This window comes from Hemibagrus wyckioides, linkage group LG04, assembly GCF_019097595.1.
Source record: "Hemibagrus wyckioides isolate EC202008001 linkage group LG04, SWU_Hwy_1.0, whole genome shotgun sequence".
Taxonomy (NCBI): Eukaryota; Metazoa; Chordata; class Actinopteri; order Siluriformes; family Bagridae; genus Hemibagrus; species Hemibagrus wyckioides.
Window position 1 is genome coordinate 31,340,324 of NC_080713.1, and position 25,875 is coordinate 31,366,198.

Here is a 25,875-nt window from a genome sequence, read left to right on the forward strand (position 1 = left end):
GTGAACGCAAACAAATGTTGTGAATCAGGATGCAGTGGAATACTAAAAAATGCAGAACACAAATCAATGACCGTGTACCACTTAGTATTGCCTGGGATGTTGGAGAGTAACGTATGTGGATCTGGGACTATGGGCGCTTCTGCCTCAACTATATGGTTAACAGCACGTAAATCGTGCACAAGTCGCCACTTATCTGAGTTTGGTTTTCTAACTGGGAATATTGGAGTGTTGCAACGGCTATGTGTTGGTATTAGAACCCCTGCCTCCAATAACCCCTCGAGTGTGGGTCCTATCCCTGCCTGAGCCTGTGGTGTTAGTGGATATTGTTTCTGATACGGGTACCTGACATTAGGTTTAAGTTTTATCAAAACCTGTCCTGCTGACTTTATGAGTCCTACGTCTGTAGAGTGCTGAGTCCAGAGCACACTTGGGATTGTGGCTAACAGCTCTTCAGTTTCTGTATCCGATTGTTTATCTGGTGCGATGTCTTTGTCATCTGAAAGTGGTAACTGATAAATAGGTGACATTTTCTTTTCTATCAAGGTTTGTGTGGCTCTTAAAGTGTCTGTTCCTTTTTGAGAAATGCGCATAAATTTTCCATCCGGTGAGGTGTGCATGTACTGGTTGATGGTTGGCTTCCATTCCAGCACCTGGCTAATTTCTTTGAGCATTGGTCCCAGGTCTTTCGATTCATAGCCTCCTGCTACCATCAGTGTGATGTGTGGTATTGAGTTTGTGATCTGGTACCAGCTCTTCAAGTTATTGGGTAACTGGACTGCCGCTGCCACTCCTTGAGGGCCCACGAAGATGTCTGTTGTCACCACGTCAAACAGTTTTCCTTCCATCATGTCTGACCATAGTGTTGCATATTCTTCATTGGAGCTGTCAGGATCGAAACACATAGTACAGTGCAACGGGCTTTTAGGTTCGGTGTAGTCCGGCCGCATAGCCTGTATCCATGGCTTCCACTGTATATAGCTGGCCTGCAACTCTGATAATGAGGGATTGTCGTTCTGTAGCCAATACACTGTGCTACACTGTATCTGCCTGCGTCCCAGCCATGAGATATTGTTCTGCTGTGGTTCTGTCTGGGAATGTTACCCAGAGGCCTGTAGGGCTGCACTGAATTCTAGCCTTAAATTTACACAAAAGATCTCGTCCCAATAAATTGACTGGTGTAGAGGGTGAATACAAAAGTGGTGCCACAATGGTGGTGTCTTCTAATGTTAGTATCTGAGGCTCTGTGAAATGCAAGATCTGCGAGATCCCTGAGAAGCCTGTTGTTTTGATGGTCTTCCGAGCGAGAGGGAGATTCGAGCCTTCGCGCCCTATACATGAATATGTGGCACCTGTGTCGATCATGAATGGAAAAGGACGCTCATTATTGAGTGTTACCATGACAGTTGGTTCCTGTTGCGGATGCAGTGTAGTAGCATACTGCATATTCTCCCCCTCTGGCTTCTCAGGGCCGCTTCAACTCCAATTTGGTGCGGGCCCCAGTCCCGGGCCTATCTGGGGCTGATACATATGTGGGCACTCTCTTCTCATGTGCCCAGTCCCTCCGCAGCCCCAGCACGCTAGTGGTTGTTGAGGCTGTTGGTACTGAGGATTGGGGGGTGCCTGCGCATAACTCAGTCCTTGGGGCCCTCCAGGGCTCTGCGGCGCATATCCCTGTGGTGGTGATCCAAATCGTTCCCACGGCTGCCTTCTCCCTTGCCACCGACCTCTCATCGGGCGTCCTCTAAATCTTCCTTGTGCACCGCCGATGTGGACATTAATGGGTTGAGTCATTGGGTACACCTGACTATTTTGTGGATGCTGTGAGTTTGGTGCTGCCGCCTGCGGTTGTGGCATCATTTGCGGCTGCTGCGGTGTTTGTCCTTGTTGCGGCAGCATTTGGTTATTCTGTACTGGTTCTTGGCCTGCTGGGATAACCACTGCGGCTTGTATTTTTCCTGCTTTTTCTCTCTCCTTTTCTTTCTGTCTAGCTCTTGTCAACTCGCCAAGCTGTGTTTTATATAACTGTGTCAGTAGGGCCTCTGAGGCTGTTTTCTCGTCCTTTTGTTTCTTTCTGTATTGTTCCACATAATGTATCACATGTGCTTTGTAGGTGTCCCATGGCATGGAGTTTAGACCGACCACCTCATCCAACGAGGTTTGGACTGGTTCTGGTAGACATTTCTTCAGCATTAATTTAAACAGTCCTTTACTTGTGTCCGTCTCGTCCCATGTTCCACCCGTCTCTTCCTTCCATTTATTCTGATAATCATGGATGAATTTTACTACATTTTCTTCTTCCTTCAGGATCATGTGTTCCAGTTGTCCTGGGTCCATTTTTGTGGGGTAGGTTTTCCTTATTTCATTCCACAACCTGTTTCTCCATGTCCCCAGTGCTATAGCATCCCAGCCTGGTAGATCCATTGCTCCTTTTAGTCCAGCTTCATCCAGTATTTCAGCTGTTTTTGCTTTCCCTATTGTTTGGGCTAATATGGCTTTCACATCTCCTATCGACAAGGTATGTCCTGCTGTTTTTTCTTCAAACTTTGTAATCCACCTCTGCCCTCCATTACACATCTCCGGTAGCTGTGAGCTTAATCCTACCATATCCATAAATGTCCATGGAACATATTGCACATCTCTTCCTTTTGTCACCAGGGGATTCATTCGAACCTCTTCCTCACCATCAAACCCATATCTCTGCGGTGCTTTTAGTGACTTCTTGTCCCTTAAGGTTCTTGGTCGCGTGCGCTCCCGTTCCAGCTGCTCCTCCAATGCTGTAACTGAATTTTGTAAGCGCTCTTCTAAATCTTCCAGCTGCTGCGCAAAATCACGAACACTATCCTTCACTTTCTGCTCTTTGGTGTCCCTCTGTCTCTTTATTGCATCTTCCCTTGGCTCTATGTACAGCACTCCTCTAACCTGTCTCTCTGGATCTTCTCGCCAGTATTCAGCACATGGTTGTTTTTCCGGTGGCCCTGTTGTCTTTTCTGTTCGGGATTGATTATACGCACCCTGTTCCTCACTCATTGGTTCATCTCTTTCCATTCTTCCGGGAGCGTAGGGGCGCTGTAGGCCCACTCGCACACGTTGAGATATATCTCTCGGCACTGTCCCCCACTGGTGTTGAGTGTTGTGAACTCCTTTCCCTTTTGCAAATACTCTTCACTCTCTTTCTTTGCTCTTTGCAGTATCTCCTCTGCCTCCCCTTCTTCCTCATTTTCACGTGTGATTTCCCCCTGTCTCTTTGCTCCTTCTAATTTTTCCTTTAATTGGATTTTTCAACTGATATCTCCACGTCTTCCCATCCTGTCCAGTCGGCATAGCAGTCCGTTAAGGTTGGATACACTCCCACTTGTTCCCTGCCCACCACTGGCTCGTTGTAGTTGGGTGGTGGACAGTAGATTGGCGGTGGTCTTTCTATTTCTCTCTCCTCTCTACTCCGCTCTTCTTCCTTCTTTATCGCTCGCTTCACCGCTTCTTCTGCTTCTCTGACCTTCTTTTCCTTCTCTCATGAACCATTCCAGAATCTCTAACCGCCTATACTTCTTTCCTCTGGATTTATCATCATCTTTGCTTGGCTTCCAGTGTCTCAGCATTTCTCTCACCTCTGAGCAGGCCTTTTCATCAAATGTTCCTTGCACCGGCCACTGCCATGTCCCCTGAGTCCTGTCATGCCATTTTCTCATACACTTCCTGACATACTTCTCGTCAGGTTTGTGTTGCGCTATTATAATGTCAACTGGTGTAGGCTGTCTTCTCCCTTCACTCATGATGCACCCCTGTTGTGCCCTGTATGCGCTACTTCTCTCTCCTGGATTCCTGTTGCCTTCTGAACACGTCAGTGCGACGCTGATTCGTTTCACTGTCAAGCTCGGCCTTACTGGATTCTTTCTTATCTTCTCACCGAGCGCATTGATCTTATCAATCAGCACTGACGTTGCAAAACCTCTTTCCCAGTGTACGAGTCGCGGTTCTACTGTCACAGTTGCTGTCAATCCCGAACAATAATTGTACTGGCCTGGTCTGGGCTGGAATAACTCTGCCAGGGGTTCGTCGTCTTCCTTATATGGGTCACTGATGAAATCAAATATTGGGACGGCTACACTGCTGGGCTCAGGAGCGTCAACTAGTGCTCTCAATATAGGACTCAACAACTTGGGACGCCAAATCTTCCTCAAGGCTTCGTACCAGTCTACGTCAGGGAACGTTCTTTGTAAGGTGTACAGTCCGTCAAACTTTGTCAGGGCCCACAATTTATCTCTAATCAAATCTTCTGGCTGCCAGTGCTCTATTCCTTCCCTATCTTTATATGTACATCCCAAAAGTGTGTGCGTATTCCCCTTGTTTCTATCTTCAAGTCTTGGCGAAAGGCCATACAGCTGAAGAAAACAGTAGTGCGCATGCAGTATATGGTATCAATATAATAGCTCAATACTTCAGTAAGGGTAATGTTGTATTATCTGGGTCACATTTTTTACAATTCACTGAGTGGCCCAATAGTATGCAGACCCAAGTTTTAGGTGGATTTTTCCTAAGTATTCTCTTTTGCTGATCGCACAATATCCCTCCCTCGCTAAGCCTGCTTTCAGCCGCTTTTGATTTCGTTCCAAGTCCACAAACCGTGTCTCTAGCCGTTGAACTCCTCAGCCTATTCATATGTACAACTCTTTTCCCTCACTTATTCTGTATGAAATTCCTCCTTCTAGGGGGATGTCTCTGCTCTTACTCACTCTTTCTTGGCACAATGCCCCCGCACACACACACACACCTCTCCACTACTTCAGAAAGCACTCAATCTTTTTCCACACACACACACACTTGTTCTTTTTTTTTTTTTTTTTTTTTTTTTTTTTTTTTTTTTTTTAATTCTTCATCATCACCTGAGGATCTACTGTTAAACTTCCTGCAATGAAACACTTCCACAACCTACGATCCTGCCCCAACTTCCACAAGCTAACCCAAACTTCCGTGTATTGAGGACCTCTTGGGGTCATAGGCCACATTAAATTGACCCTAACCAGGAGTTTCCCAGCTTCCTTTCTCAACAACTCTAGTGCTGCCTCCGCGAACTCCCTTTCAAACCTATTTGGAAACCTATAACCAACTCGCTTGAATGGTAGTGGACTGCTAAGACTTAGCTCTAATCCGCGAGTTTTTGCTCTTTCTGTGATAATATTGGGAACTTCCTCACTTAGTTCCTCCGGAACGGTAAAGTAAGCACTCACACGGTGTCGTCCCGTGTAGGCGGATACAAACACTTCCACCATTCGGGAGCAGTTGTTTCCCACAGTATGCTACATCTTCACCTGGACCCCATGGATGTCAAACCACACTTTCACGTCAGTAGAGGGTGGAACAATTATACTTGTGACCGATACACGTATTCATCCAATTCAATGAGTGCATAACAAATTGAGATGAACCATTAGCTCACACTTGGCACTTGGTCCTTACTTACGGTATGTGGTTGCCCGCTTCACTATAAGATTTATTCTAAAGACTATTCTAGTACACACCATCACTACCCTTACTTTTCCTTCATTTCTCACGTAGTGTACCTCCAAAACATATATATCAAACCTTAGTATGATTACATCCATGCACGGTGATTCCTTTACTCTCACAAAGATTTCTACCTTATTTTCTCACTCTGTTGCTATTCCTTTCCAACTTCAGCCCTATCATCCCCACCTGTTTCATATATCACACTCCATATCAATGTGCATGCATGTACACACTGGTTTTCCTATACTCTCACGGTAATAGTGTTAATAAACAAAAGGTTAATACAGTGCTATTTACAGTGCGCACATCCAATCACCATTTATTTTCCTCATGCACTCACACTCACACAGCCCCTCGCACTCAACACACCCACACACTGCATGCAATACAATCAGGACAGACAACAGACAAAGGCCGACAGCAGGCCTCTCCTTATTTCTTAATCTTTTCTTTATTTTCTACCACCTGGATCCAGGACTTTTCTATTCAGCGCTTTTTCTCTTTATATTCTCTTTATCTCTTATTTCTCTTACACCTAGATCCGGGATTTTTTCACTATATTTCTCTTTTCTTCTCTTATTTTCCTTTCACAACCACCCGGATCCAGGAATTTTACTCTTCTCTTTTATCACCTGCTACTCGACACTTATTTTTCTTTTTCCAGTGACGGTGTTCACGTTCACAGAACTTACTATTCTGCTACTAAACGCTCCGTTTGCGTCCAAATAAGGTCTTTTTCACAGGAATTTCTCTCATACCACCTGGAACCCACCAGGACTTTCGATCATACAGGCCTTTTACACATTCATACATCTGACATCATCTAGTCTTTTCAATACAAAACATGCAATTTATCATGTCACTCTATGTGGTTTTAACTTACACTCACTCTGCCTCTCTGCCTCACTAGGTTGGAGCAGAGCTGATCCGACCCTGGGCCGAGCGCCTCTGCCTCCCCAGACCACACACAACTAATGCAGAAATTTGGATAAACAGGCTTCTGCCTTACCTCTGTCCTAGTTGGATCCCGTGTCTGGTCCGTGGGCGGCGGCCGCAGCCTCAGGTCCCGGGTCTGGGGCTCTGCTGTTCTCTCTGTGCCAATCTCGTTTTCTTTGAAATCACGTCGGGGTCACCAAAACAATGTGGAATAAAAATCTACTGTACTCACTACTAAAATCTGACTCCAGCTCCACACTGACCCGACAGCTCAGTCTAAGTGAGACTCATAGTTAGTAAGGCCTCATAATTAAATAAGCCAATCAAGCAGACTAGATGAATGCAGATAAGAGATTTTATTTTGTAATCAGCGCTGACACAAGAATTGAGATGCTCACGCATGAACGTCCCAACAACCTCTCTTCGGGGAACTCCAACTACAGCCTTTATATACATTTCCCTTATCTTCCCAATGCAACACGTCACTGGTTCTTTGCCTAGACAATCCCACCCATCTTTCTTTTTAGACCTTTTAGATTCTTTTTTACACCATTATCTTTGAATTTACAACTTTTCAAATACCATTATAATTAAACTTTCCTGAATCATTATATTAAAAATTGGGCGTTTCCGCCCCCACCAGTGGGATTGTCTTTGGCCTCACTCTCGCCAATACCTCATTCTTCTTCAGGAGACAGCATGGGTAAGTTCTCAGTTCTTCAGGGGCCAACACCCCTTTCTTTTATTAACTTTTACACCTCACGGATTTTCTGATTTATCCGCTGTCTTCTACGTATGTACTCTAGATATTTCGCCTGGTACCACCATTGCCATCCAGCACGCGCTGCGTTTACTTCATGATGAGCTCACTACTGCTCAAGGTACCGGTGGAGCGAAGATTGACCATAACAATCTAGGGTGCGTCTCTGCCATTGATTGGTCCAAGTTTGGAAAGCCTGGTACCGCAGAGAAAGCCTGCCAGACTGACATCATCGATACAACTATTTGTTCTTCAAAGCCCTTGCAGCCTGTGTGCAAGGCCCGTGACAGGCCAACATGCCGTGTTAAACCTTATATTGTTCTTAAGCTCAAACGACCTAACGAATAAACCTTACCTGAGAACTCACTCCTGCTGTCCCCTGATTATTTCACACTAAATCAAACACACACCTCATACATATATTCTCATTTACAAAATTATCTCCCACACACGGACAACCTGATAACATAAAGCCCCTCCCTCTTAGAGCACTAAAGCCCCAGATCATGACTTTCTACAACATTGTACTTATGGTTCAGTTCCAAATGGTGATATTGCTTACAGAGTGCACTACAAGTGTGTAACCATTAAATAGAATAACTAATGTACTTTCAGAAGGAGAATGGAGATGTGTGGGATATAGAAGTGTGTAGAATTTTAACTTCTCTGTTCATGGACTGATTTCAAAGAATGAAAAGTAATCAGAAGTAAAGAAAGTAGTTCTTCCTACCTGTAAATGAGTTATAGTGTATATACCTGCATCATTAACATCCAGACATATTCACCTGTCAGATCTATCACAATAACTCTACAGTTCACTTTATGAGGAGAAAAATATACGTCTCAGTGTTCACTCCGCTCTCCTTCAGTATGTTTACTGTATAGGAAGTGTGATTTTACATTATTATACAGATTCTGCATTATAATCTAAAGAGTTGTGTAAATATTTGAAGTGTGTGTTATTATTTTAATGTAAACAGATTATTTATTACATCTGTGTGTGCAGAGCTGTTCTGATTTTGGTTTATTTTGGGCTTTATAATATTATCCACATAAAGAACTTTAGAGATGCTGTACATACATTGCTCCAGTTTCTGTCACCTAACAGAAAAACAACTCTAATGGATTTTCATGGATCCACACAATAAGGTCAGCAGTGATGAGTATGACCACGAGAGATTAGTTAATAGAGACCGTGTCACACTGGTGATTATGGTGTAGAGTCTGTGTAGGCAGTGTTGTGTCAATGACAGAAATTATATTTACTGTATAATACTATTAATATACAGTGTGTGTAATATATATAGTGTAGGAATGTATTTAGTCTACCCCAAACACACACAGCTAAACAGTCAGGAGAGAGAGAGAGAGAGAGAGAGAGAGTCTCCTCCATGTTGTAGGTGAAACTCCTCCTTTTCTCCTCTTCATATCAGTTGGAAGTGAAAGTGAAAGTCAGCAGGTTGTTTTAGTGAAGAGTAAAAACAGGAAGTTCTTTGTGGAATAAAATCACAGTGAGTACATGAATATAAAGCTGTAATCTGTGACTGTTAGGATTATTTAGTAAAAGAAGAACATTTCTGTGTTCCACAGTTTATTGTTGTGTTTATCGGATATCGCGGTGTAACGCAGCATCTTATCCTCCGTAATATCACAGCTAGAGGAAACTGTTGTTTATATTCGAAGCTGTTGTGAAACTATTAGCTGCACTTTGAGGATATTTTTGCTGTGAAGACCTAACCACTGGAATTTTAATTCTACCTCCCCTTGACTTAACGTGGCCAATGAGGTCTGCAAACTGTCTATTCATTAATGTTATATTTGTAAGGGTGCATATGCTAATGTGTTAGCAATAGAGACAACGGTTTATAACCTTTGTGGGTTAAGTTCAAGTCTATATTTTGTGTATTATTGTTAATGGTTATTCTCTATGAGGACACATTATTTTGTGTATATTTATTTTTATATTTTCCGTATTTATTTCCAGTTCTCACGGCATTGTCATTGGCATTTGGCATGATCCGGCATGTTAAGATGGCTGGTGGTGCGACGTGTTAATAAATGCCTGTAATTAAGAACACTTGAGCTTGTTTTGAATCGAGGGGAGTTACAGAGAGAGAATAATATTAATATTCATTATAATAATTCCTGACACATGTCCACTCTCTCTCTAAAAAAGCAGTAATAAAGCAGCAGTGGTTAGATTCCACACACACACACACACACACTCACTCACACACACTCACACACACACACACACACACTCTCACACACACTCACACACACACACACACACTCACACACACTCACACACACACACACACACACACTCACACACACACATTCACACACACACACTCACTCACTCACACACACACACACACACACACACACACTCACTCACACACACACACACACACACACACACACTCACACACACACACACACACACACACACACACTCACTCACACACACACATTCACACACACACACACACACTCACACACACACACACACACACACACTCGGCGCCATTTTAAATTAAACTGCTGAAATGTCGGAGAGACTCTAAACCGTTAGTTTCAGATCGGAACATCTCATACACCACAAGAAAGAATGATTTTTAACGATTCTGTCCGGAATAATACAATTATTTACATCACAAGTCAGATAAATATCTGAGTGTAGCCTACACCTGCTTTATAAACCACAGGAGAACTGGGCTTTAATTTCCTGAAGAGGATTAGAGATCTGGTATAAACATGGAGGAAGTAAAATAACTTTCTATACAGTGGTGGACCGTCAGGGTCAGCAAGTCCTTCTCTGCTGCCCTAAACAGCGGTGATCTGAATCACTGACCTGTATGTTAATATATTTAATATATTTTTCCATGAATGTGTATTAAATTATTCCCAATAGTCTATTCTCTACATTTCATAGCTTTTCTCTCGGTTGCGCTGCTTCCAGTAGTGTATATTTATGATAAGAGTATTTATCCAATCATATTTCAGACAGTGGATGACATCATATGTTGCCAGGGTGAAAGAAATCTGCCTTAAGGCCTTCAGAATCAATAAAATAAGCTTGAGCTTAAAATAAGTGGCAATGAAACTGTTCCATTAACCAATCAGATTTGGAGTTGGTGTCACTGGGGCCATCTAGCAGGCGTATGATTACATCAGCAATTTCCTGTCCTTTGATTGGATGATTGGAGTAGTCAGAGGCAGTGACCCGCCCATATTCAGTGTTTCTATATTCACTGCGTCTCATTTCGGATGCTGCGTCCTCCGGAGATTGCAGTTTGCTATACGTTTTTGAGAAAAGTAACAAATTAAAAGTTAATTTCACAAATTTCATAAAGAAATTATATCCCATTACCTGATTTGATGTGATTTTAGACCAACATGATGATTTAATGTCAGTTATTAATAACTTTAATAGTGTAGTATGTAAATTTAACAAAGAACTGAACTGAATTATTTCCCTCAGTGGGTTCTAGAGCTCAGTAACTGAATCCTCAGGGATTTTAATTAAAAGGAAATATTCCAGGTTACTGTGTGGTGGTTAAGTTTTCCTTTTCTCTTTACATAAGGTTGATTTCTCTGATATCATTTAATGTCTTCTATCACTAGAGTGGAGGCCGATGGAGATAAAAAGTAAATGTCAGTGTCAGAATAGATAGAGAGCTAGGAACAGAGTGTGCAGGAACCTTGATCATGGTGTTAGGAGAGAAGAAAACAGCCTGCAGATGTGACAACAATAAGATACGAGACTCATATGACAACATGAGGAAGCAAAACAAAATTAGAAGTAAAATTCATAAACACTATACACACATTATGCAGAAGCACAGTATAGGAGGATATCACAGAGTGATGAGAACCTGAAGAGATATGATGCTTATGTAGGCCTGTAAGGTGGCTGTGTATAAAAGAAGAATCATTCTAGTGACTGGTAGTAACTAAGACAAGTGAAGAAAACGCCAAAATACCGTATTTACTGTGTAAAGATTGTGAATGGTAGTCAAGCACAGATGTGGTGCATCTAGGGCCGGATACTAGGATACGTGATAATGCATGAAGTACATGATGTGATTAGGGTAGTGTGAATGAGAGCCATAGCATCAATAAGAAGAGCAAATAAGTTTAAACAACTAAGTAACAAGTAAAACTAAGTCACAAGTAAATAAGTGAATAAGGATAGCATCCTCCCTTAAGATTTGGGAAAATAACTAAATGTCAGGTAACTACAATGATCCTCACAATACATTTATACAAGTGTATGGGTTATAATAATAAATAAATTGCTGGTACTGTTAGTAATAACTAATATTAATAAATGACACTAACACCTGTAATAATAAAACAGAGCTCACCTGAACAGATATAATTAACAGCACTGTGTCTGACTTAAGGGTCAGTGACTGGTATCCATAGGGTCATCAGTTAAAATAAAAAGATAGACAAGTGCTAAAGGAAGGAGGGGTTGTTTTTATAGGGTATACTAATTCTGAGAAAAGTTTTCTAACGAGTCAAAAACAATCATGGGACAAATAAGTGATAGGAGGTGTAAGGATGCCAGGATAAATAGCAGGGATTTTTTACAGGCCAGCACACTTGACCACATTGAGCCTGACCCTGTGTATCTGAGTGCCATTTTAGTGTTGTTGTTGTTAAGGATCGTCTTGATACAATAAAGCCAGCTGCTCCTTCTCATCCAAGCCTGAAGAAGTTTCTTTATTTTATTTTTATAGATTTAGTGATGTTTTTGTAAGTGTTTAGCAGGAATAGATAATTAGAGAAGACTTTAGAACCACAGTAGTGTGTCCACTCAGGGGGGACTCTGAGTTCAGACACAATGGAGACTGTGATTTCTTTATTTTTCTGAAGGGAAACAATTCCATAGCAATAAGCAGAGTCAGAGTTAACATGCAGAAGTGAGGTGATGCACAAACAAGACACAACGACATAAACCAGAAACCTGACATTTACTTGTAACCATCAACACTGTAGCACTGAATCTACAGGCTTGGTATAGACAGATATGTGACACTGAGCATATACTTTATAATGAGCTGTTGTGCAGTGAGTCCTTAAATACTGAGTGTGAGTAACTGAGTCCAGATGTGTGTGATCATTACAGTGACCGTGACTGAGTCTGAGAGTGTCGGGTGCTGTAGTTCTCATCGTCCATGTTTGTAGGCTGGGATTCGTGACCTCAACAGTTTTGAAAGAAAGCTTGGAGCAACCTTGAATTTTCTTAGAGTTGGCCATATAGTCAAAAAGAAGCCAGAAAACAAGGGCCTTCTTCAGGGAAGTAATAAAGAACACAGTTACTAGAAAAAGAGCTTGAAAAGTCCTGTGCAGAGACAGAAGAACCTGTTGGACCGACAACCATCTCTGCAGCCCTTCATAAATCTAGTCTTTATTGCAGAATGGTAGCATAAAGGCAACATATGGGAAACGGTTCTCTGGTCTGATGAGATGAAAATTGAACACATAACCTTTTTAATACACTCTCTGTGGGCAGTGGTGGCTCTGGGTCGTTGACCAGAAGATCGGGAGTGCCAAGTTGCTGTTCTCTGCTCCAGGGGTGCTGTATCATGTATTTGTGTATGTATATGTGACAAATAAAGGCTATTTCTATTTTTATTACCATTCCTGTGGTGAAACATGGTGGTGGCACCATCATGCTATGGGATGCATCTCAGTGACAGGGACAGGGATACTAGTAACAAGTGAGGGATGGATGAATGCAGCTAAATAAATGTCTTTGAAGAATGACTCCTTCTGAGCTCACACAAACTCAGACTGAAGCAATAGATCACCTTTCACCATGACAATGACCTTAAGCATACAAACAAAACCACACTGGAGTGGCCTTAGGGCAAGTCTCTGAAGGTCCAGGTTAAGTGACCCAGACAAAACCCAGAATTAATCCTACTGTTGTTTTCTCACCAGGACAAAGCTACACTAATTCTAAGAGACAGCAGACATTAGACCTTCTGAAATAATGTGAGGGGAGTGTGAGGATCTCAGAACATCTGAAATGATTCATCAAGAGGAGCAGCTCAAGATACAGAGGTAAGCATGAAGATTAAAACTGATATATATTTTACTGCTGTCTGAGTGTTCTAAATACATATAAGGAGATTTACATTCACTAAAGTAAATCTATAAAGGATTTGTTAAATATTCTGCATGGAGAAGTGTCTGAATGAAATATTGTGTAGAATGTAATAATATTAATAATGATAATAAGAATGTAATAATAAAATTTAATAGTGTTTGAAAATGTTTAAGAAAAAATACTTTAGTAAATGTACCATAAAAGGGACCAAATCTCAAAATTAGTAGTAAACTAGCCATGATAATGACATGGTAAACTATTGAGAAAAGGGTGTGTTATAAAACACAGAGGCACAGGAAGAAAACTGGTAACTGAAAGAACAGGTCAGGAAATCTGTGTGAACAGAACCAACAGAACCAAGACCAGTAAAGCTGTGTGATGAAGTCACAGTAATGTAATAAGCAATAACAACAAAAAGGAGAGTGGTGAAACGGAGACCTCTGATGGTAGTCAGGGGAATTGACAGGTTTGGATCTGTCTTTTACTTTTTGCAGCTGTTTTTATATATATATATATATATATATATATAAATACCTGCAATTATGAAGATTTTCTTAAATAGACCATGAAATTGTATGAAGCTGTAATTTGTTTCTCAAAACAGAAAGTGAATAAAGTCTCTGTCTGTCTCTAACAGACAAACATACAAACTGTTTCTCTCTCTCACACACACACACACACACACACTGCATGAATCTTTTCAACACACAGTGGATTTTTTCTGTAGAGGAATTTCTCCCTAATGTTATAGTTAAACGACAAACTTTCACCATTTTAGCAACTTTACTCTGAAAATCTGCTAAAAGTACAGTATGTTTGCTAGTGTCAAGTTTTATTGTGCTCTGGTCCAGAGGTGCAGTATGATGGCTGACCGTGTTCTGACCAAAACACCTTTCAAATCAGGACATGTGAAGAATCTGTATATACATAAATGCATCCTAAGATAATTTAAATCATTATATTTTATAGCTCTAAAACTTTCTCTTTGTTCTAGTGACACTAAGGAAAGGCCAGTCTCACCTGTGTCCAGCTGTGTGTCCTATAAGAGTGACCGCTCAATGAAAGATCCTCTCAACTTTAAAGCTGGAACATCCTCTGTGGAAAGGTATTCCTCTCTTCTTCTTTCTTATTCAAGTCTTGTGTAATGTGGTTTAATGTACTGTATGTGCTGTGGCTACAAGTGAGTGCAAAAGTTAGCACCCCTGTGGTTTCTGGGTAGAAAAGGAAAAGTTTTGCAATAAGAGATAGGATTAAAAATAAGCAATACCCAGGTGAAGCAGGAGCTTTCAGTGAAAAATCTACTGTATTTATCCAGTCATAATTCCTTATAGATAGTAAGGTTAAAGAAATAATAATAATTTAAAATGTTTGTTTATCCACAGAACCCAAAAACAGAACCCAAAATGGATGGAGACCATATTCAAGGTATGTGTGTGTGTGTGTGTTGTGTAAATAATATACACTCTTTTTATTAAATACTAAAGTAATGTACAGTTAATAGTTACAGCAGCATTATTTGTAATCAGATAAAAGTGCATTGATTCTGTTTTAATGTCGCCTTTACCTCTGACTCACAAAGTGCTGACACTGGAGACATGAATGTGAAATAAGTGTCTTCTTAATGAAATCTTCACCACAGTAACGATTAAACACATTTTTAATCAATAGATGAGGAGTGTTTACTACACAAGTCCCTGTAAATCAGCTGTTACTATAGAAACAGATTAGAATGAGAAAATCAATCCAGTTCACACCTTCTGACCAATCAGAATCCAGAATTCAGCAGGAATGTGATATAAAATCATATAACAGATTATGTAGTGTTTAATTTTTTACTTAGTAATTTCATGTTCTTGTGTTTTTTAATCAGGAACTGGAGCACAAAGTCATCACACTGTTGAAGAATGAGCTGAACAGGTTCAAGAAGCTACTTACTGCTGATTACCCAGCATGCTCTGAGAGGGGGGAGGAGGAGGTGGAGGAAGAGGATCTGCACTGTGTTAGAGAGGGTGTGCTGAAGATCACACTTCACACCCTGAAGAACATGAAGCAGAAAGATCTCGCTCACACACTGCAGATCAGTAAGAGAGCTTCTGATTTAATGGAAACACACTGGACCACTGGTCCATATTATCCTACTGATTATAATCCTAATGAATACAGTTTTACAACAAACACATGACTCAGGATAATCCTAGTCCAGTTTTTGACCAGTATTGAATTTCACATTGAGTTTATTGTCCATACATTAAAATTTTGACCATGACATTGTTCTGTTTGTTAGAGATGGCCTCTGTGTATCAGAGAAAGCTCAAATCTGGACTTCTAAATAAATGTAAAAGAATTAATGAAGGAATCTCACAGCATGGGACATCTACACTTCTGAATCAGATCTACACAGAGCTCTACGTCACAGAGAGTTGGAGTGGAGACATCAATAATGAACATGAGGTGAGACAGATTGAGACAGCGTCCAGGAGACCAGCAATAGAAGAGACACCCATCAAATATAATGAGCTCTTTAAAGACAAGTCCATCAGAAGTGTGCTGACTAAAGGAGTAGCTGGAATTGGAAAAACAGTCTCTGTGCAGAAGTTCATTCTGGACTGGACTGAAGGAAAAGCAAATCAGAACATCCTCTTCCTGTTTCCCCTTCCCTTTAGAGAGCTGAATTTGGTGAAGCAGGAAAACTTCAGTCTGATGAGCCTTATTCATCAGTTTTTCCCAGAAATTAAGGACCTTGAAGTAATAGACAGCAATGTCTACAAAGTCCTGTTCATCTTTGATGGTCTGGATGAGTGTCGACTTCCTCTAAATTTCCAGAACAATGAGATATTGTGTGACGCAACAGAGTCAGTCTCACTGGATGTTCTGCTAACAAACCTCATCAAGGGGAATCTGCTTCCCTCTGCTCTCCTCTGGATAACCACTCGACCAGGAGCAGCCAATCAGATCCCTCCTGAGTGTGTAGACCAGGTAACAGAGGTACGAGGGTTCAATGATCCTCAGAAAGAGGAGTACTTCAGGAAGAGGCTCAGTGATGAGATCCTGGCCAATAAAATCATCACACACATGAAGTCTTCAAGAAGCCTCTACATCATGTGCCACATCCCAGTCTTCTGCTGGATCTCAGCCACTGTTCTAGAGAGAATGTTGGGTGAAGCAGAGAGTGGAGAGATCCCCAAGACTCTGACTCAAATGTTCACACACTTCCTGATCTTTCAGATCAAACACAAGGAGCAAAAGTACAGTCAGAAATATGACCCTGATCCACAGAAGACCAGAGAGAGTATCCTGGCTTTGGGAAAACTGGCTTTCCAACAGCTGGATAAAGGAAACCTGATGTTCTATGAGGAAGACCTGAGAGAGTGTGGCATTGATGTTGGAGAAGTGGCAGTGTACTCAGGAGTGTGTACCCAGATCTTCAGAACAGAGTCTGGACTCCACCTGGGGAAGATGTTCAGCTTTGTACATCTGAGTGTTCAGGAGTTTTTGGCTGCATTATATGCGTTTCTCTGCTTCATTGACAAACAGCAAACAAAAGAACAAACCACTGATCTGTCTGGTCTTTTCAACACATCAGAAATGTCCGACTTCCTCAAGGGTGCAGTGGACCAGGCCTTACAGTGTGACAATGGACACTTAGATCTTTTCCTCCGTTTTCTTCTGGGCCTCTCAGTGGAGTCTAATCAGAAGCTCATTCGAGGTTTACTGACACACACAGGAAGCAGCTCTGACTGCCGAAAGGACATAGTTAAATACATCAAGTTAAAGTTTGAACAAAATCCATCTCCAGAGAGATTAATCAATCTGTTCTACTGTCTGAACGAGTTAAATGATGATTCACTGGTGAAAGAGATCCAAAGCTACATGAACTCAGGTCGTCTCTCTGAAGCTGAACTCTCACCTGCTCAGTGGTCTGCTCTGGTCTTTGTGTTGCTGACCTCAGAGGAGGATCTGGAAGTGTTTGACCTACAGAAGTTTATAAGATCAGATGAATGCTTTAAGAGACTGTTACCAGTCGTCCAGGAAGCTACAACAGTTCTGTAAGTAAAACCTGTTTCTCTGTTAAACTCAGTTTTTAGGAATTAAAGGAGCTGTTCTGATTGGATTTTACAGAAATATGTCTAAACACTCTGGATAATTTATTCATCCTAAATACAGAGGCATTATTACCGGTTCTGGTGTCAGGTATCAGTCTGATACTGTGCACTTTTACATGTATTCATAAATAAAAATGTCTGATACCAGCATCTGATACCAGGTGATACCATGTGATGTAGTTTATGTTGTAGCTGTAATAAACAGATGAATGGAAAATTGCAGAGATCTGAACATACAATAATGATTAATGCTTAAAGGAAAGCAGACTAAAAACCATGAAATGTCAAGAAGAGGAACAACATCATTTTACACTTCAAGTAACTCAATAAAACACCTTTAGTTTTTAAACAGGGTGTTTAATAGAGAGGAATGCTGACCTGAACACACTGAGCTATATCTGTGAGCAGATCATTAATAATGAAGACAGGGTGTTGTGAATTTAACACATAAAATATATTCAGAGCATGGTTCATTGTGAGTGGACAAAATGACTGCTCTGTATGTGCGGGTGTGTATGTGTGTGTGTGTGTGTGAGAGAGAGAGAGAGAGAGAGAGACAGAGAGAGAGAGACTATCGTGGTATCTATTAAATACACTAATGTGGGAAATAAAATATTGGAAATAAACGGGGAATGGGGAATAATTAAGATCATTCTGGGATGTCTTGATGAATTGATCACAGGTTGATTGCTATGTGCAATAAACTCAATTTTTGCTTTTCTTATCCATGGCTCCCGTGAGTATTATTTTTGTTAAAGTGTTATTGAGTTTAATAGAAATTACCATATACTCTGGTATACCATATACCATATATCAGGAGTGCATCAGTAACGGCACATGGCAGCAACCACATAAAAAAACACTGAAACAAAATGTTCCCTGATTGAGTAATTATAAATACTGATAAAGTAGATTACTATTTTCAGTATCAGTAGTGGTTTAGACGAGTGACACAAAATATGTACTAGTTCATACATATATTATACATATAACAGTGCATCACTAATACTGACCCAACCTCTTATCACACTCTTAACACTGGTCATTTTGGTAATTCTGTGAATAAACTGTATATCACTGAGTTTCTCTCTTATCTTTATGTCTGTCTTCATAAAGCGTTCAGTGTTTTCTGAGTTCCTCTGACATTTTCTCCTTTCAGGCTCAGTGAGTGTAACCTGACAGAGAGAAGCTGCTCGATTTTACACACAGTTCTCAGCTCAGAATCCTCCAAGCTGACTGAGGTGGATCTGAGCAGTAATCCTCTGGAGGACTCAGGAGTGAAGCTGCTTTGTGCTGGACTGAAGAGTCCAAACTGTGAACTGGAGAAACTCAGGTCAGTTCATCTCTCCTATGAAACTAATACACAGAGAATAAAGAGGAAATTAATTACAGATTGATAATGACATGTTTATTTTCTGATCTTTATAGGGGTATAACACCTGTACATGGAAATTTAAGCAGGACTGTAACATTAGCTAAAAGTTTTTTAGAGAAAAATATGCAACCATCTGAGTATCCAGTATATTTTTACTTTATAAATTACTTCTGATTAACTGACAAATGTGATTTGTCTTGAGTAGACACATGTTCCTGTAGCCACCACTAAAATACAGTGATACATCTCCACTGGTACAATGATTATGTCCTTTGTTCAGACTTTCAGACTGCAGTATAAGAGAGGAAGGATACACTGCTCTGGCTGAAGCTCTGAAATCATCTCACCTGATAGAGCTGGATCTCAGAGGGAACGACCCTGGAGCATCAGGAGTGAAGCTGCTCACTGATTTACTACAGGATCCAGACTGTACACTGAACACACTGAGGTGATTCTTCTATAAACAAACACAATTATATAAATTTTAAACATAATATAAATTTATAAAGTACTAGGCAAAGTACATTGCTAGTGTGTAACATATGACAGGCAATTTAAATTAAATTTAAAGAGAAGTAATCACGAAATAAGCAAAAGCAGCCATACTGTTCTTGTGTTCTTGTGTCTATTATTCTGGAAACACCAACTAAAAATATTCCTTTCTGCAGGTTGTTGAAAAGCTCTGCTGCAGAGGAGGCCTGTGATTGGCTAAATCCAATTTTAACTACAAACCCTTTACTCCTAAAAGAGCTGGATCTGAGCAGGAAGGAACCAGGAGACTCAGGAGTGAAGCAGCTCTCTGCTCTGTTGGAAGACTCACACTGTAAATTTCAGAAAATAAAGTAAGTATTATTTATTTATGCTTCACGATTAGCTGAAATTTATTAACAATGTTTTCTACTGAGACTAGAAACTATTATTATATATAACCATCAAAGTATGCAAAATGTATTTTAAATGTGTTTTTAGTTCATTTTTTATTTTCTATAATTCATGAAACAAAATATATCCCATTTTTCTCCCGAGGAACCTCATATAGAGGTCTTATAGAAACACCTCGGTCCTGTTACATCACTGGAAAGTGATAAGCTACTAAGCAGAAGCAGAAATGATCAACATTTTTGACATTTTTATTTAAATCCTAAACATGATTTAACCACTAAGACATAAAAGTGAATTAAAAGAGGAAAAAATGAACTTTTACCTCATATCTACAGAATGAAGATTGAGTATATAGTTCTGATAACATGATATTTCTTTTTTAGGCTGAATAAATGTAATCTGACAGTGGAGAGCTGTTCAGCTTTAGCCAGCGCTCTGAAATTACAGTCCTGTAGTGTGAGAGATCTGGACCTGAGCAACAACAGTCTGCAGGATCCAGGGGTCACTCAGCTTTCTGCTGGACTGAAACATCATCACTGTAAACTGGAGATACTGAGGTAAGGTCATTTCTCTTATGAATATTTCATTTGGTCTGATTAAAAAATGTTGGCATGGCATACTTTTTGTGTTAAATTTGTGAGTTTATTGTTCCTCTGATTTCATGTTTAGGCTTAATACATGTTCAATAACTGATGGAAGCAGTTCAGCTCTAGCTGAAGTTCTCAGCTCTGAATATTCCCGGCTGAGAGAGCTGGACCTGAGCAACAACAGTCTGCAGGATCCAGGGGTCACTCAGCTTTCTGCTGGACTGAAGAATCCACAGTCTGCACTCACAATACTGAAGTAACAGCTGAAATGATTAAGTCTAAGTCTAATTTTTTTTGAGCATCCACAGTGAAACATGAATTAAATATTCTCTGATCTGGTTTAAAAGACTTTGGAATTATGTCTAAGTAAAAAATTAGCAGATGTTCTACAGATGTTAATTAACTGCAGTTTAAATGCTGCTAAATTTCTGAAGTCTAATAAAGAGCAACACTGACTAAATTAGAACACAGTATAATTACACAGCATGGTTTGATAAAAAAAAATAGATTATTAGATTCATAAGCAATTAAAAGGTCTAGTACAAAACATTTAGGTCAGTGTGAAAAAATGTTGTAAAGAATGCTTTCAAAAATATACACTGATCAGCCAGAACATTATGACCACCTGCCTAATATTGTGGTGTTCCCCCTTTTGCTGGCAAAACAGCCCTGACCCGTCCTGCACTGTGTATTCTGACCCCCTTTCTATCAGAACCAGCATTAACTTCTTCAGCAGTTTGATCAACAGTAGCTCGTCTGTTGGATCGGATCACACGGGCCAGCCTTCTCTCCCCACGTGCATCAATGATCCTTGACCCGTCTATGAACCTGTTGCCAGTTCACCACTGTTCCTTCCTTGGACCACTTTTGATAGATACTGACCACTGCAGACCGGGAACACCCCACAAGAGCTGCAGTTTTGGAGATGCTCTGATCCAGTGGTCTAGCCATCACAATTTGTCCCTTTTGGTCAAACTCGCTGAAATCCTTAGGCTTGTCCATTTTTCCTGCTTCTAACATCAACTTGAGGATAAAATGTTCACTTGCTGCCTAATATATCCCACCCACTAACAGGGGCCATGATGAGGAGATACTCAGTCTTATTCACTTCACCTGACACTGGTCATAATGTTGTTCCTGATTGGTGTATATTTTAATTGTTTATTTTTTAAGAATTTAGAATAAAGTGGACAGAAGAAAAATCTAAATTAATTCAATATTTGGTGTTACGACCCTTTTGCTTCAAACCAGCATCAATTCTTACACTTGCACATATTGTACACTTGCAAAAGTTAGGGATTTTGTAGGATCAGATTTAGGTGTATGATTAACCAATTATACCAAGCAGGTGCTGTAGGAGTTTAAAACTGGGTGAGGAACAAACAAGTTCTGCTACTTAGGTGAGGTTGTGGAAGACAGTTTCATGTCACAGGTCATACACCATGTCCAGACTGAGCACAGCAACAACACACAAGGTAGTTCTACTGCAGCAGCAAGGTCTCTCCCAGGCACAAATTTTAAAGCAGACTGGGGTTCAAAGATGTTCTGTTCAAGCTATTTTGAAGAAGCAAAAAAACACAACATTTAGGACTGTAGGTCGACCAAGGAAACTTAATGCAGCAGATGAGACACATCAGGACACAGTAGCGCCAGTCTGCCTGGGATTACATGAAGAGACAAAAGGATTTGAAGCAGCCTAGATCCACTGAAGATCTATGTTTAGTTCTCCAAGATGTTTGGAACAACCTACCTGCTAAGTTTGTTTAAAACCTGTGTGCAAGTGAACTTTGATGCTGTTTTGCAGGCAACAGTTGTTCACACCGAATTGATTTAGATTTCTCTTCTGTTAATTTACTTTCCATTTTGATAATGAATTAAAATAAACTATTAACACTTCCATTCTTGAAATCATTCTTACTTAAAGTAGTGCCTCTTAGTGGTCCAGCAGCAGGATCCCACGATCTCATTGGCAGACAGGACCCTAACCCAGCCACTGAAGAGTTCACTCCCAGTGCTGGTCCCAAGCCCGGGTTAAATGGGAGGGTTGCGTCAGGAAGCACATATAGCGTAAAACCTGTGCCAAATCAAAACACGCGGACCAAATGATTCATTGTGGCCACCCCAAATAGGGAGCAGCCAAAAGAACAACAACATTCTTACTTAAAGTAGTAGCAAATGTCATATTGGTGGAATTTTTTTAAATATCGCATTCTTATGTAATAAATGATATAAATTCTGTTCACTGCACTCCTGTCCCTCTATAGACTGTGTAACTGCAGTATAAAAGCTGAAGGCTGTGCTGCTTTGGCTAAAGCTCTGGGAGAAAATCCCTCACATCTCTTAGAGCTGGATCTGAACGGGAATAAAGTAGGAGACTCTGGAATAAAACAGATCTCTAATCTACTACAGAATCCACACTGCCTCCTAGAAACACTCAGATAGATCATTGTCTTTTCTTTTTGAAGTAGTTTTCATTAAATCAGTGAATTATTATAAATATCTGTTTATTAATTATAACAACATCATCTGTACAGACTCCATTCAGTGACACTCTAGGGTTAATGAATTAACAATAAAAATAGATTCAATTCACAGTTTGTATATAGTTTCACACATTTTAATTTCTAAAGTTATATGTATTTATTTTGTAAAATATCAGGAATATTCTGAAAGTAAAATTCAAATGAATCTTTTTTCCAGTCTAATGGACAATAATATCAGAGAGGAAGGATACACTGCTCTGGCTGAAGCTCTGAAATCATCTCACCTGATAGAGCTGGATCTCAGAGGGAACGACCCTGGAGCATCAGGAGTGAAGCTGCTCACTGATTTACTACAGGATCCAGACTGTACACTGAACACACTGAGGTGAACAGCTATTATTAAATCATTACTAGAATAATTTATAATATACATATCAGGACATGAAAACTTGTTAAATATGTTAAATAGGCTATATCTTATGGTCATATAAGACTTCCTCTTCATAAATAATCTGTTATGGACAAAGTTGCTAACATAGCCAACAATATTTTCAAAATAATGTTGTAGTACCACAAAATAGTTAGGAATCTTAAAGTCATGATGTAATATTACTGTAATAAAGTTAGTTTTGTATTTGCATTTAGTTTTCTGCATACATTTCATCTGCCTTCAACTTGTTTAATAATACAGACTTTCAGTTCCCTTTTGAGGGAACTCGACACTGCCTCATGACTGACGCTATGGGAACACTTTGCCAGGAAGTGTGTCTGAAGCCCCGTGTGCACACACGCCAATTCATTGGCTCAGATAGGACACGTTATGGAGGAATATCCAGCATGTCCATATAAGGGCTGCGATTTCTTCCGACCCGGTAGTGGATATGTCTTTATGTCTGACCTGGGCAATGAGGGGAATTCCCCCGTCGATTTACCACCACAGTCAGTGGCATTCGAGGAGCTCCTCGATGTAATAACATGTGCTGTGGGTAATTTAAATTTAAAATGGCCGGAGCAGGGAGCCAGCTCCATCCGTTCTAGGCTTGACTACTGTCAGACAGCTGCTAATTTTTCCTGGAAGAACCCATATTCGGTGTTCCTTTTGTTCCCTGGCCTCCTCTAATTATTCAGCCATTATTATCCCCATGCATTGGAGGAGGCCGGCGCTCCCTTCTAGAACATGTGGAGCCACTTCAGCCCTTGGGGTGAGGGTCTACATGATAGCGGTCCAAGCCGGTGCCTCACTGCACACCATGGTGGTTTTTACCTGCTTTGACCTGGTTTCAGGGTGGTTCTGACCTGCTGAGGGAACTTGACTGCGGCGAGGGACTGATCCCTGATGCAGTCTCTGAGCTACGTCGAACCACAGATCTTACTGGTCCACTCTCACTCCCATTTTCCCTCATAAATCTATTCCCCCCAGTTGGCACTTGCCAGTTCACTGTTTCGTGACACCGGAGGGGACAACACGAGGTTGACACCTCTTTCAGACAGCCTGGCAGCGTGGGAACTTCTGCCAGGTGTGTCTCAGTGGGTCCTAGATACCGTAGGGTAAGGGTACAGTGGCGGCTCCACCCTCAGGTGGTGGAGACCATCTGGCCGAGCAGAAGTGGATCTGTTCCCCTCCGAGGAGTCGACACACTGTCTGCTGTGGTACTCCCTCTCTCACCCAGCCCCTCTGGGCTTGGATACTTTGGTACAGACCTGGCTGAGGCTGCGTTTGCACACCTTTCCCCCCGGTAGCTCTGCTCCCAGAAGTCCTAGCCAGAGTGAGCCACGATGGGGTCCACCTTCTTTTAGTGGCTCCTAGCTGGCCTGCTCAAGTTTGGTTTAGCAGACCTTGTCTCACTCCTAGACAGCACTCCTTTAGAGATTCCCATCAGGAAGATCTCCTCTCTCAGGTGTGAGGTGCGATTCTCCACCCCTGCCCAGAGATGTGGAAGTTCTGGGTCTGGCCCCTGAGGGGGACCAGTTCCTGGAGGCAGGCCTCTCATCAGAGGTTGTGGAGACTCTGCTGAATGCTAAGGCTCCCTCCACTAGGAAGCTGTATGCTCTAAAGTGGAGGCTTTTTAGTCTCTATTGCAGGACCCAGTGCACTGCCTGATTGGTACAGTGCTGGGATTCCTACAGTCTCACCTTTACTGGGGCCTGTTCCCCTCTCCTTTAAATGGCTGCCATTGCGGCATGGGTATTGACATTCCCATAGTGTCAGTCATGACGCAGCATCGAGTTCCCTCAAAAATGAACTACGACAGGTTACGTATTTAACCCAGTTCCCTGAGAGGGGAACGAGACGCTGCCACACCCAGAGTGTCCTCTTGCACTTCCTTCAGACAAAAGGCAAGCTGAATGAATGTGACGTAGATGCCCTTATATGGATATGCTGGCACGTATTCCTTCATCACGTGTCCTATCCAAGCCAATGAATTGGCGTGTGTGCACACAGAGCTTCAGACACACTTCTTTGACAAAGTGTTCCCATAGCGTCAGTCATGACGCAGCGGCTCATTCCCTTCTCAGGGAACTGGATTACATACGTAACCTGTTGTAGATGCACCAGTTTGCATGCTAAAAGCGAACTGTTAAAGAACTCTAACTCTAAACTTAAAATGTAAGAAAATTTAAGAAACTGTTGGTAATTTTGAGAGTTTATTATGATTTCCCATTGTTTTCTTCTTCCTTTCTTTCTCTGCAGGTTGTTGAAAAGTTCTGCTGCACAGGAAGGCTGTGATTTACTTTCTAGAGTTCTGGGAGTGAACCCCTTACTGCAGAGAGAACTCAATGTGAGTGAGAAAATATCTGGAGACTCCCAGGTGAAGCAGCTCTCTGCTCTACTGGAGGATTCACACTGCAGACCAGAGATACTCAAGTTAGTGTTTATCACTTATTTACATTTAAACACTGGAGTCTATTCCTTTTGGAATGGAATAACTGTCTATAATGGCATTAATGAAATAATTTACTTTACTTTTAAACTATACATTTTTTACATTAAAAACAACATAAAACTAGATTTAAACAGAAGACTTCTCTTCCATGTTGTGTCTCTGTATCCAGGGTAAATAACAGCAGGATGACAAATGAAGGTTGTGCTGCTCTGGGATCAGCTCTGGGTTTAAA

At 41.0% G+C, this 25,875-nt stretch overlaps 1 protein-coding gene across 10 annotated transcripts in view; it reads left to right on the top strand.

The window, feature by feature from the left end:
• The window catches only part of LOC131351771 (protein NLRC5-like), a 172,681-nt gene that overhangs the window by 93,295 nt on the left and 53,511 nt on the right, over positions 1–25,875 (top strand). For 2 of the 10 annotated variants that reach the window (XM_058387336.1, XM_058387337.1), the window contains 5 exons: positions 20,160–20,245; positions 20,358–20,531; positions 22,976–23,143; positions 25,451–25,624; positions 25,813–25,875. The exon at positions 25,813–25,875 is cut by the window's right edge and continues 111 nt beyond it. The exons of 6 other annotated variants lie outside the window; for them this stretch is intronic. In XM_058387336.1, the coding sequence (XP_058243319.1) occupies positions 20,160–20,245; positions 20,358–20,531; positions 22,976–23,143; positions 25,451–25,624; positions 25,813–25,875 (665 nt within the window). The remainder of the gene's footprint in view (positions 1–20,159; positions 20,246–20,357; positions 20,532–22,975; positions 23,144–25,450; positions 25,625–25,812) is intronic. 2 more of the 10 variants (XM_058387338.1, XM_058387339.1) reach the window with 2 other exon arrangements.